Below are 12,047 nucleotides of genomic sequence, written 5' to 3'. Positions count from 1 at the left end.
GTACTGAATGAGGACTTTGCATCTGTCTTCACAAAAGAAGAGGATGAAGTTAATGTCACAGTAGAGACATTGGAGAGGATAAAAATTGATAGAAACGAGATCCTAAATAGGTTGGCATCACTCAAAGTTAACAAGTCACCCAGTCCAGATGAGATGCATCCTAGGTTGCTGAGGGAAGCTAAGCTGGAAATAGCAGGCACTCTGACCACAATCTTTCAGTCCTCCTCGGATGTGGGAATGGTGCCAGAGGATTGGAGGATTGCAAATGTTACATCCCTATTCAAAAAAGGGGCGAGGGATAAACCTGGTAACTACAGTCTAATGTTAATGGTGGGAAAACTACTAGAGACCATTGTCAAGGACAAAATTAATTCTCACTTGGAGAAGCATAGGTTAATAAGGGACAGCCAGCACGGATTTGTTAAAGGCAAATCGTGTCTGACTAACCTGATTGATGAAGTAGCAGAGAGGGTTGATGAAGGTAGTCCAGTAGATATTGTATATATGGACTTTCAAAAGGCATTTGATAAAGTACCACATAACAGACTTATTCGGAAAATAGAAACACATGGTATTAAAAGGATGGTAGTTACTTGGGTATATAATTGGCTAAGGGATAGGAGGAAGAGAGTAGTGGTGAACGGATGTTTTTCTGACTGGAGAGAAAGCTGGGGTCTCCCAGGGGTCAGTATTTGGACCATTGCTTCTCTCATTATATATTAATTAACTGGACTTGGGTATAGGGAGTACAATTTTGAAGTTTGCGGATGATACAAAACTTGACAATGGAGTGAACAGTGAGCAGGATAGTAGTGGACTTCAGGAGGACATAGACTGGTGAAATGGGCAGACACACGGCAGATGAAATTTAATGCGGGTAAGTGTGAAGTGATGCACTTTGCGAGGGACAACACGGAGAGTCTGTATAATTTAAATGGTACTATTTTGAAGGGGGTGCAAGAGCAGAGGGACCTAGGGGTGCATATTGACAAATCTTTGAAGGTGGCACAGCAAGTTGATAAGGCGGTTAAGAAAGCGTATGGCATACTTTGCTTTATAAATAGGGGAATTGAATACAAAAACAAGGAAGTCATGCAAAACCTTTACAAATCACTGGTTAGGCCTCAGTTGGTGTATTGTGTACAATTCTGGGCACCACACTTTAGGAAGGATGTCAAGGCCTTGGAGAGGGTACAGAGGAGGTTTACCAGGATACCAGTGATGAGGAACTTCAGTTACAGGGAGAGAGTGGAGAAGCTGGGATTGTTCTCCTTACAGCAGAGAAGGTTAAGGGGAGACCTAATAGAGGTATTCAAAATTATGAGGGGTTTTGATAGAGCAAGTAGGGAGAAACTGTTTCCTCTGGCAAGTGTGCCGGTAACCAGAGGTCACAGATTTAAAATAATTGGCAAAAGAACCAGAGGGGAAATGAGGAGAAATGTTTTCACACAGAGGGTTGTTAAGATCTGAAATGCACTACCTGAAAGAGTGGTGGAAGCAGATTCCATAAAAACTTTCAAAAGGCAAATGGACATGTACTTGAAGAGGACAAATTTACAGGGTTATGGGAGTAAATTAGACAGCTCTTTCAAAGAGCCAGCACAGGCACGATGGGCTGAATGGCCTCTGTCTGTGCTGTAAGATTCTATGATTCAATGATCTAGTGTTTCTATTGATGGAAAAAAAGAAACACCATATTCAACAGCTGCCAAGCGCTCTTATAAACACCATGTCATGTGCCCACTGTTTTTCTACCATGCCTGTACACATACTGATCCTAACACAATGCCAGTCAATATTCCTGAAATGCCTGGGATTACTATTCACCAAAACCAAACTGGGCCTACCCACACTTCATCCCAGACCCATCCATTACTCTATATATTTGGTAGCAGTGTCTAAGTGTAATGTAAAGATATAAGTGTAAATTAGGAATGACATACCTCTTGCTTAATTTTACCCAGTGTGTGTTTCTTTATTACGCCCTTGAACAGCATTGACCTGAATATGTATGTTGGTATATTTTCCTCTGTTCATTACTGTTCAAGAAAATTAGATGCGAGTATGAAGCAGTGTGCCCCATGTGTACATTTTTGCTTAAGTTAAGAGGAACATATAGCCTGGTAACTACAGTAATCTGAGATCTGTTGTTCAATCTGCAGAGTTGAATAACACTACATGCATGAATGATGAATATAGGACATAAATAAGTAGGCAGCAATATTTAAGCAAATTGTATTCTTTTACCATCAGATTTATTTCTTTTTAATATGTATGAAATGTTTTTGACAAATAAAAACAGCTTTAAGGTTTCAAGGAAAGGATTTGTCTAATAAACACTCTCTGCAGCATCACATGAGTCGAGATTCACAACACCTAGTGCAGTACATAACATTAGGGGTCCTATCACATCCCAAAATTCTGCACATCTTCCTTTAAAAAAAACAAGCACCAATGAAAATTAAAGAATTGTGTACACAGTTTACAATTGAACACAAAGTGACAGCTTTCAAACTTTGTACAACTAGTTGTGTTGAACAAGCCATTTGTAATATGTTTATTAACAGTTCTTTGTGTCCGTAACGAGGTACACCTGATCTATGGTAATTAGGGGAACATTATTGTGCTTCTTTCAGTAGCTACATTTCTATAACTGCAATCCTGCAGTAATTCGATTGTTCGTTTCCCAAAACTCAAACATACACAGCATTCTCTTGCAGAAATAGCACTGATTTAGTCAGACTCTTGCATAAGAGTCAATTTAAAACATTGTTCTTCTTTACAATAGTTAACCACTGCACACAAAGTTTCTAATTGAGAAACAGCTGTCTGAAAGGTCATATTAACTGCATTAAATGAGCAAATACATCCTTCATACATATGGGCTATGATGTTTCATTTATCCTTAAAACTGTTTTGAATATACGGATAGTTACAATTAGAGTCAGTTCAAACAACTATTAAGTGCTGTGCTGAAACATAATCATGTATGATACTGCTATTTGAAATATAATTTACTAATACAAAGTTTCACAGTTCACACATTCAGCCTTGTAATACTGTACATCAAGAAAATACAATATAGTAATATGTACAGTGTGATAAAAATTGACATTAAAAAAATAAAAAGGCAATTTAGTTTTAAAATCAGTAGTGGACACACAGATATTACGTAAACAGATGTTGAATGAATAAACAAATGACTTTTCATTACAATAATAGGTTTTTCTCATTTGAGGATAATTTGGATTTTCAGGCAAAAAAAAAGTACACAAACCCTCCTAGCCTATTATCAATGATACAAGAAACCACAAATAATTACTGTTTTGTTTGCTGTAATTTGTAAGTGCAGAGTGAGTGATGATAATATTTTGAACGCAAGGAGGCCCTCCTGCAGTTGAATTAGTAATAAATCCGATGCACATCGCAGGAGTGACTCGGAGAGCAGTGTGTAGATCTCATGTCAACATTTCCATTAGAAATACTGAATTGAGTCTCTGTGATATGAATGCATGTTTCTTTGGATGCATTTACAGGACAGGTTTAGCTCTGGTGCAAAGCGGTTTCAGCTTTGTAACTCACTAAAGTCATGTAAATCGGGTGTAAAGGCCCCAGCTGACTCGGAAGTGGAGTGGAGTGAGACTCCATCCTCCAGGGAGTCTCACACTGCTTCATTCCGGTTGTAAATAAGTCCTTAATCAAAAGAAATCCAGTTTATTAGTGAGATAGTCCCAATTTTATTGTGAGATATACTTAATAAATGATGTCTCCTTCAGCCACAAAAGTAGTGAATTCAATACATTTACCTGATTGTAATATAATTTCAGGAGCCCAAGAAAAAAATCTAAATTGGCCCACATACATCGCACATACAGGTGTCTTAATTTACAAACGCAGTAGCCTATCATGGAGTGATTCTCTTCAAGTATCTTATTGAACAACTTCAAACACACAGTTACTGTTCTGTCAGTCAACTCTAATGTTCTTTGGTTGAATTATTCAAAATATATTAATTTTTTTTTTTAGGAAGATTTCAAACACAATACTCCACAGGTTCGATATTTTTAACCTGTTAAATCCAGCTTATCAAAGTATTTTTTTAAAAACCCATTCTGAATACAAAAAGTAATGTGCACTTCTTTCAAAACAAAAGAAAAAGGCAGCATCAGTAATAAAGTGCAGAAAGCAGCTGCGACCTACTTTTGACAAAACTGGCCCAGAGATTGACAGGTAGCAAAGTGCTGCCTCTGTCATGTTAGGGGAAGGTTAGGGAAAAGGGGAGTAAATTAAATAAAAATGAACCTGACACCAATAAGACCTTCATTCTCATCCGGTCTGCTTGTTATGGTTGGTTTAGAGTGGTATAGCAGACCAAGGCTTCTTCCACAGCACCTCCACTACCTATATGAAACGCCAGCACCTCCAAGTCACACGCCATCCTGACTTGGAAATATATCACCATTCCTTCATCGTCGCTGGGTTAAAATCCTGGAACTCCCTACTTAACAGCACTGTGGGAGAACCTTCACCACACGGACTGCAGCGGTTCAAGAAGGCGGCTCACAACCACACAAGGACAACTAGGGATGGGCAATAAATGCTGGCCTTGCCAACGACGCCCACATCCCAAGAATGAATTTTTTTTTAAAAGATGGATGTTAAAGATCCCCCGGCACTAACTGAAGAAGAGCAAGGAGTTCTCCTGGTGACCTGGCTCACATTCCTTCCTCAATCAACTCCATCAAAAACAGATTAATTGGTTATTCGTCTCATTGCTGCAAAAGTAGCTGCTATGTTTGCCTGCTTAACAACAATCAGCGTAATTCAAAGTAACTCATTGTGAAGTGATTTGAGATGTTTCTGACAGGTGTAAGTATTTCCTTTATTCACGCTGTTGCTGGACAAACACAAGCATTTTTTAAACAACCGTCCCTTTAATAGCTTTCAATAGAACTGGGTTAAAAAAAAAACTCCAGGGGATAAAGTAATGGAATGTGGCGGTCACCGTGCCCATGTTGTATTTTTGGGCTTTCCCGGACTTTACATTTTATTATCCTTCCACAGCATTCTAATTACATCAGAAAGAAAAAAAAAATGCATAATGAGCTTGCCTCCATCTATTTCAATAGAATCACACTCTGGCAAAAGAACCAGAGGGGAGATGAGGAGATTTTTTTTTTAAGCAGCAAGTTGTCATGATCTGGAATGCACTGCCCGAAAGCATGGTGGACGCAGATTCAATAGCAACTTTCAAAAGGATATATACATGGAAAGGAAAAATTTGCAGGGCTATAGGGAAAGAGCAGGGGAGTAGGGCTAATGGGATGGCTCTTTCAAAGAGCTGGCATAGGCACAATGGGCCGAATGGCCTCCTTCTGCGCTGTATGATTCTGTGATTCCTGCCTCACACACAACCAAAGGTCTGTGTTCATATTTGCAACAGGAAACAAAATCAATTGGTTGTCTCAGATAATGCAGATATTTTGTTTGAAACATAAGCTTAATACTCACGAAACTTACTTATGAAACATAAGCAATACTCTTTTGAACATGTGACAACTCATAGGATATGCCTCTGAAACGCAATTGTAACAGAGGCATTATTAAACCTCCATTACAATAGTGGACAGAGGAATGTCATAAGGGGGCATTAAGTCCTTGTCTGCTAATATCCCAAACTGTAATTTCATAGGCTGTAGTCTCCCATCTAATCAGTGCTGTCAGCTACCTTCAAATTTGCTGTTGCCTTTATTCTATCTTTGCTCCCGATTCCCCTTTTGTTTATGGCCAATGACAAAGATCTACAGTACGTCTCCAACGCTGCTGCTGCCCTTTAGAAGGAAAAGTTGTCTTGGTTGAGTGGGAGATCAAGCTTAAATGTTTTGTGCTTTGGGAAAAGGTGTGATTAAGTATTTCCAGGGTTATGGTCCTAAGTGCCACAGGGCAAGTTTGCGACTCAAATTGCAATGGTGTGGTGCTGAAGCATATTGCTGTACCAACGCACTACAGCACAAAGTGTTGGGCGATGGGATCGATCAGATCTGTAATTCTCTACAGGGTGAGTTTCTGACCATCTGCTCATTATCTCATTGCTGTTCGTGGGACCTTGCTGTGTGCAAATTGGCTGCTGCGTTTCCTACAGTACAAGGGTGACTACATTTCAAAAGTACTTCATTGACTGTAAAGCCCGACGAGACATCCTGAGGTCGTGAAAGGTGCTTTTTAAATGCAGGCCTTTTTTCTTTCTCAGCTAGGTTCTCAGAGGGAAGAGATGTCAAGCGGAAGCAAGGTATTCCTATGCATGGAGGGGGAAAAATTCAAAAGACAAGTCAACACAAGCTGCTCTCATACACCTACTGGTGAGGGAGTGGCATCTTTACAGATTGGTTGCAGATTGTCTGCTTCTCACTCAAAGAATGGCGTAAAGCGAAGTGAGGAGCCTAAAATTGAAAGGAAGGGCACTTGACTGGGCTGTACGTTATGGGTCTGGTAGAATCTTGGCATTGATCTGACCCTGGGTCCCTCCTTCACTTACATTGGGCATGTCGTATTGTACACAAATTCTGTGCAAGATAATACAAGTCACTGCCTCTTATTTCTAAGCTTAAAAATGCCCCCAGATTTCTAGCTTAAAAGATGAAGGAATGTATTTTTGGCTTTTCCATGGATTGTGAAGTGCATAATGGAAATCCTCCGCTTTTAGCTGCACAAATAAGTTGCTTCTAGACACACTTCATTTTTTTCCACTCTTTCTTCATCGTCCTTCATTTAGTTTAAAAAAGTGGTTTTATCCACAATACATGAATTTTGAATAAAACAGCTAAGTGTTAAACTGTACATACAATCTTATATAAAGTATGGAATGATGTTATACAAAGTATGGAATGAGAAAAGATCATTTGGTCCATTCGCCCAAACCATCCAACAGATCATAAGACAATGTACACTGCCATGCGATTTCTCCGACTTATCTAATTTCCTGAAGCAAGTGAATAATGACACAGTGAACTTTCAAGAGCAGAGCTCTGAAATTTCCCTTTGATAACCAAAAGCAATGAAATGATAGTCCCTGGATCTCTATCCAAGACTGCCATTACATTACTGCTAAGTGGTTTCTATTTCACATTGATGCACAATCAGCATTATAACTCAGTAGTAGCTTGGCCCTCTGACAATTTAGCTCGGTGACCTCCACTAGAGGCTTTTGCACCCTCTGCTGTTGAACCAGGTGTAGTATTACATTGGGTCTGGTGTGAAGTTGCTTTTAACAAAAAGTGTCTGTTGGGCAGCTTGCACTGATTATAAACTTAAGTCTTTTTAATGTTAAAAACATTAACTTGTGAATTTATGTAGGCAGTTTCCATCATAAGTGTGAGAATATGAATTGATAATGGCAAAAGTTGACATAGAAGTGTGATTAAAAAAAACATAACAGGAAGTAAGGTTTTGTATACAGGAAGTGCATGCAAATGTATGATTTTTTTATATATATAGACTGGCAGAGAGTGGAGCTGTGTACGTTCTGTGAGCACGCACTCACAGAGTTATCTCCTGGTTGAGCTTAGTGCTAAGATCGACCGTTGCACACCCTGTAGTGTAACTCTGGTCTACGGGCACACATTATGATTTAAGCCTAGTAATCTCAGATTGGCAGGTGTAGTATAATGGCAAGCTTACATTTTTAAACTTAAGTTCTAAATTACCCTCTCCTCAACAAATAAAATAAGTAATTGTATAATATATATATACATACATAAGTGTATAGTGCTTCTTTTAGTATTTTGCTTAAAAATAACCTGGCATTTGGCCAGTGTGAGGCCATATACCTTTCACTCCTATGTCACTATCCTCTTAATTACCTTCTCAACTACATCATGCTATACTCCTACCATGCTCTGCAAATCTCCCATATAATTGTTAAAAACATTCCTTGTAATATATTGAATACTCTTTTTTTTTACCAACAGCTCATTAGCAGCAGTTCAGTCTCCCACGTTCTACAACACCATAGCCACTATTAAAACGCTACATTGCAACTCAGTATCAGCCGTCCACTGCCCCACACACTGTATATGTGTGGTCCAAATTGACAAGACTACGCACCAGCTTACTGCAGTTCCCAGCTACATTCTTAGCCTTTGCAGACTCTAAATATAGGTATGTTCTAAGTAAGTAATGTCGAGGCATAATATTTGCCCCTCCAGTGTCCCTTCAGCTAGCACTAGCTCATGTTGGGTTACACAATCCTTTTGTGTCTATGCTTTAGTGCAAAAGCTATTTTCCCTGCTAATAGGTTGCATTGAATAAATGATAAGCAATGAGCATTTAAATCAGTTTGTGGTATCCTTTGCTCAGCTTAGTGGCGTTTTATACCTGCTTGTGCAGCTGTTTTTTGGGCATCAACACCCTTCAAAAGGCACATTTTTTCAATTGATTTTTTTCGTTAAATAAATAAATTTGGAAAGAACCACCATCTTGTCTGACTCCTGTTTACTGAGAACAAAGTTCTGATTTTATATATATTATATATATATTTCATACATTTAAAAAAGGCTGGTCGTATCTTCACACAGAGATTTCTGTCAATCATACCTGCACTGATTTTTTTTTCAGTGCATAAAGGCAATGGTCTGCTCTTATAAATTTTCTCTGGCTCTAATCCAGAAATTCTGTAGCACAGTAAAATCCACTTGTTTGAGATTTGTAACTATGATAGAGGCGAGACACTAATTACTGAATCCACTAATTCCATCTATTGTTTCATATAGCACAGCTAAAAAAAAAATCATGGATTATAAAATACAAGGTTAATGTAAAAATGTTGGCAGTAACTCTGGTGTTATACACATTTAAAAGCAAAAGAAAAAAAACTCTGAAGCACAACCAACTCACAACAGACTCACCCATCAGGGTCACGACCTTAAAAGTGGTAACTTTATGGCTGAAATTTAGATTGCACTTGACAACACTCTATTCCGTTTTCATTTGTTCCCTGACATGAGAAGGCAGCACATCAAACAAGGCGTCCTCCACCAGCAGCCCACTTCGCTTCAGTGACCTGCACTCACCCAGCTCTGGAGGGAGTGCTTCGAAATGATTGCCCTTCAGTTCCAGCACTGTGAGGAGTGCCAAGTTGCCAATCTTTGGGGACAGTACTGACAGGTTGTTCTTTCCTATTTTTAGCGTCTTCAGCTTTTTGCAAAAGTACAGCTCGTCTGGCAAGCTCTCCACTTTATTGCCGGTGATGGAAAAGTCCTGCAGGCTTTGGAGGACGCCGATCTCGGGTGGGATGAATCGGATGTCGTTGTGGCACAGGTCCAAAGATCTCAATTTGTTGCACAGGAAGAGGTGCGAAGGCAAAACCTCGATCTTGTTGTGGTTAAAGTAAAGGCGTTCTAGGCTCGATAACTTTTTGATGTGCTCCGGGATGTAAGTTATACTGTTGTGCCACATCTTGAGGCAAGTGAGTTTGCGGCAATGTTGAAAGCTAATAATTTCCTCGACTGATTTAAGATTGTTTTCCTTCAAGTCAAGTTCTTGAAGATTGATCAGGCTGAACACGGCGTGGGGTATTCGCTCCAGGTCGCAGTGAATAAGCTCGAGCTCTGTAATGTTGACCATTTTCTTCAAGCTATTGAGCATCACTAACTTGGTGCCATCATTCTGAATGCAAAGTGTTTGGAGGTGACTTGAAGTTTCAACGATTGGTGGAGGGATTTTGGTCAAGTTACTCTTAATGTAAAGAACCTTGAGGCTTTTGAGCTCCCGCAAGGATTCCAGTGTAATGTTCTTAGAAATGTCAGGACTCAGAGAGCCCTGAAGATGCAACTCTTCCAAACTCTTCAGCCCATACATCCAATGTGGGAGCTCCCGGATATCGTCAAACTTGACTCGCAAAACCTTTAGATGTTCCTTCAGGAATGCCAGAGCAGCGCTGTGGATCTTGGCCGAGCATTGGTACAAGGACAACTCCTGGAGGTCCTCAAGCTGCACGATGGTCGCTGGGATGGTCACGTTGTTGATTATCTCCAGTTTTAGAGACTGCAATTCCGTCAGTTCAAACACGGTATCTGGTAACCCCGAGAGCATGAAAAGCTGCAGCTCCAGCCTGTTCTGAGCGTTGGTCTGCAACCTCTGCCGCAGTTTATCCGGGGTCCACTCGTTGTTCAGGTTCAACTGCTTCAATTTATTCTCGCTGACCTCTGACAGGAACACGGCGAACCTCTTGGAGTACAGAGGGTCGTACTGGTCTATCAGGTGCAGCATGAAGGCAAAGTCGTTTTTGACATCTGGGATGTCGTCAATACCAGTCTCTTGCCGCACGTACTCGAAGGAATATTCTTTCAGGGAACGGTAGAACAGCCAATACAGCGTGTACAGGCATGTCAGGCCATAGACACTGACAAAACATAGATAGCAGATGGACAGCTTGGAGAAAAGGTGAGCCATGGTGTGATTGCAGGAAAACTTACAGTAGCCGGTCATCTCCTGAATGTTGACCTCGCAATCCACGGTGAAGTTGACTTTGGAGACGAGGATACTGTTATAGGCAATGATGAAAATGAACTTAATGACTTTGATGATAGTTTGACGCACGTACATGGAGTACAGAAGGTCGCCTTCTTCGACGTGCAGTCGGAATTTTTTGACTTTCTCAAACAGCGCTTTTGCCTGTTCGCCTTCCTTCTTGTCCAGGGCACTCGCGGTCGGTTTCTCCACCACTATCTTCTCGGGGATGGATCGCAAGGACTGCGTTTTCACCAGGTTGCCTTCCGAATTGGACAAACCCGGTGCTACTTTGATCAGGTTATTCTTCTGGATTCTCTTAGTGTCCTCCTTTTCCTCGGGATTTTCCCCGGACACTTCGGACAGAGCGCGGGTGGTCCACGGCGAGTCAAAGCACTTGCCCAGTATTGAAATGAAGTGTTCGATTTTTGAGCTGGATCCAGGGAACTTGAACCAAAAGTTGCTACACAGCATGAAGATCAGAGTGTGTATCAGGACAAGATAGGGGAAATACTTGGCATACCAGTGCAGAGCACGCTCATAGCACATTTGGTTTATAAAGCTGTACTGTTGAAGGTCAAGGTTGGTTTTCAGTCCTTTCATTTCATCAGAAGGACCAGAGGATGGGTGTGATAGTGGCAATGGTCCTGGTGTTACAAGTTGACTGGAAGAAATGTTGATGAGAGTTTGATTTTGAACAGGGCGTAAGGTGTGGGGTGAAATCCGTTTAGGAAGACAAATAATCTTGTCTTGCATTACCTGGGAAAGGGGGAGAAACAAGGCATTAAAAGGGATAACCGTTAGAAGGCTTACACAGCAATATTTATCAATGAGTCACATAATCATAGAAATTACAACACCGGTCATTCAGCCCATCGCGCCTGTGCTGGTCTTGGCTTTCGAGCTATGTAGTCTACAAAGATTATAAAAATATAAAAATGGATTTGCTCACAGTAAAGAAAGAACTAACATTTATATAAAGCCTTTCACGACCACAAAGTGCTTGTGAAATGTAGTTACTGTTGTAACGTAGGGAAATACGGCAGCCTATTTACACATAACACGGCCCCATAAACAGCAAAGAGATAAACGACAAGATAATCAGTTTTTTAAGTGATGTTGTTTGAGGGATAAATATTGGCCAGGACAACTCTCCAGCTCTCCTTTGAATAGTGTCACGGGATCCACCTGAGGGCAGACAAAGTCTCAGTCTTACCTCTCATCTGAAAGACGGCACCTCCAGCAGTACAGCTCAGTACTGCGCTGGATTATGTGCTTAAACTCTGGAGTGGGACTTGAACCCACAACCTGCTGACTCAGAGGCAAAAGTGCTACAGTTGAGCCAAGGCTGACTGCAGTTCTTCAAATCCGCTCTTTGTGTTTCAGTGTTTATGGAAATATGGGAACATTTAAAATTTACCAGAGATTTATCTTTTGCATAAAATCCTCAGAACAACAAGAATCAGCAAGTATATAAATAAATAATTCTGTTCTGTTGTATAGAACAGATTTACTTTTCAGGGGTAATTGTGAAAGTTAAG

At 40.4% G+C, this 12,047-nt stretch overlaps 1 protein-coding gene across 1 annotated transcript in view; it reads right to left on the bottom strand.

Annotated features, from left to right (window-relative positions):
- Positions 1-2,233: 2,233 nt before the first annotated feature.
- Positions 2,234-12,047, bottom strand: part of lrrc8c (leucine rich repeat containing 8 VRAC subunit C) — a 47,459-nt gene continuing 37,645 nt past the window's right edge. The window contains exon 5 of the mRNA XM_067989889.1: positions 2,234-11,265. Within this exon, the coding sequence (XP_067845990.1) occupies positions 8,971-11,265 (2,295 nt within the window). The 3' untranslated portion in view covers positions 2,234-8,970. The remainder of the gene's footprint in view (positions 11,266-12,047) is intronic.

Source organism: Heptranchias perlo, chromosome 9 (genome assembly GCF_035084215.1).
Source record: "Heptranchias perlo isolate sHepPer1 chromosome 9, sHepPer1.hap1, whole genome shotgun sequence".
NCBI classification, from domain to species: Eukaryota; Metazoa; Chordata; class Chondrichthyes; order Hexanchiformes; family Hexanchidae; genus Heptranchias; species Heptranchias perlo.
Note: the sequence above shows the minus strand (reverse complement) of the source record. Positions and strands in the feature narration are given on the sequence as shown.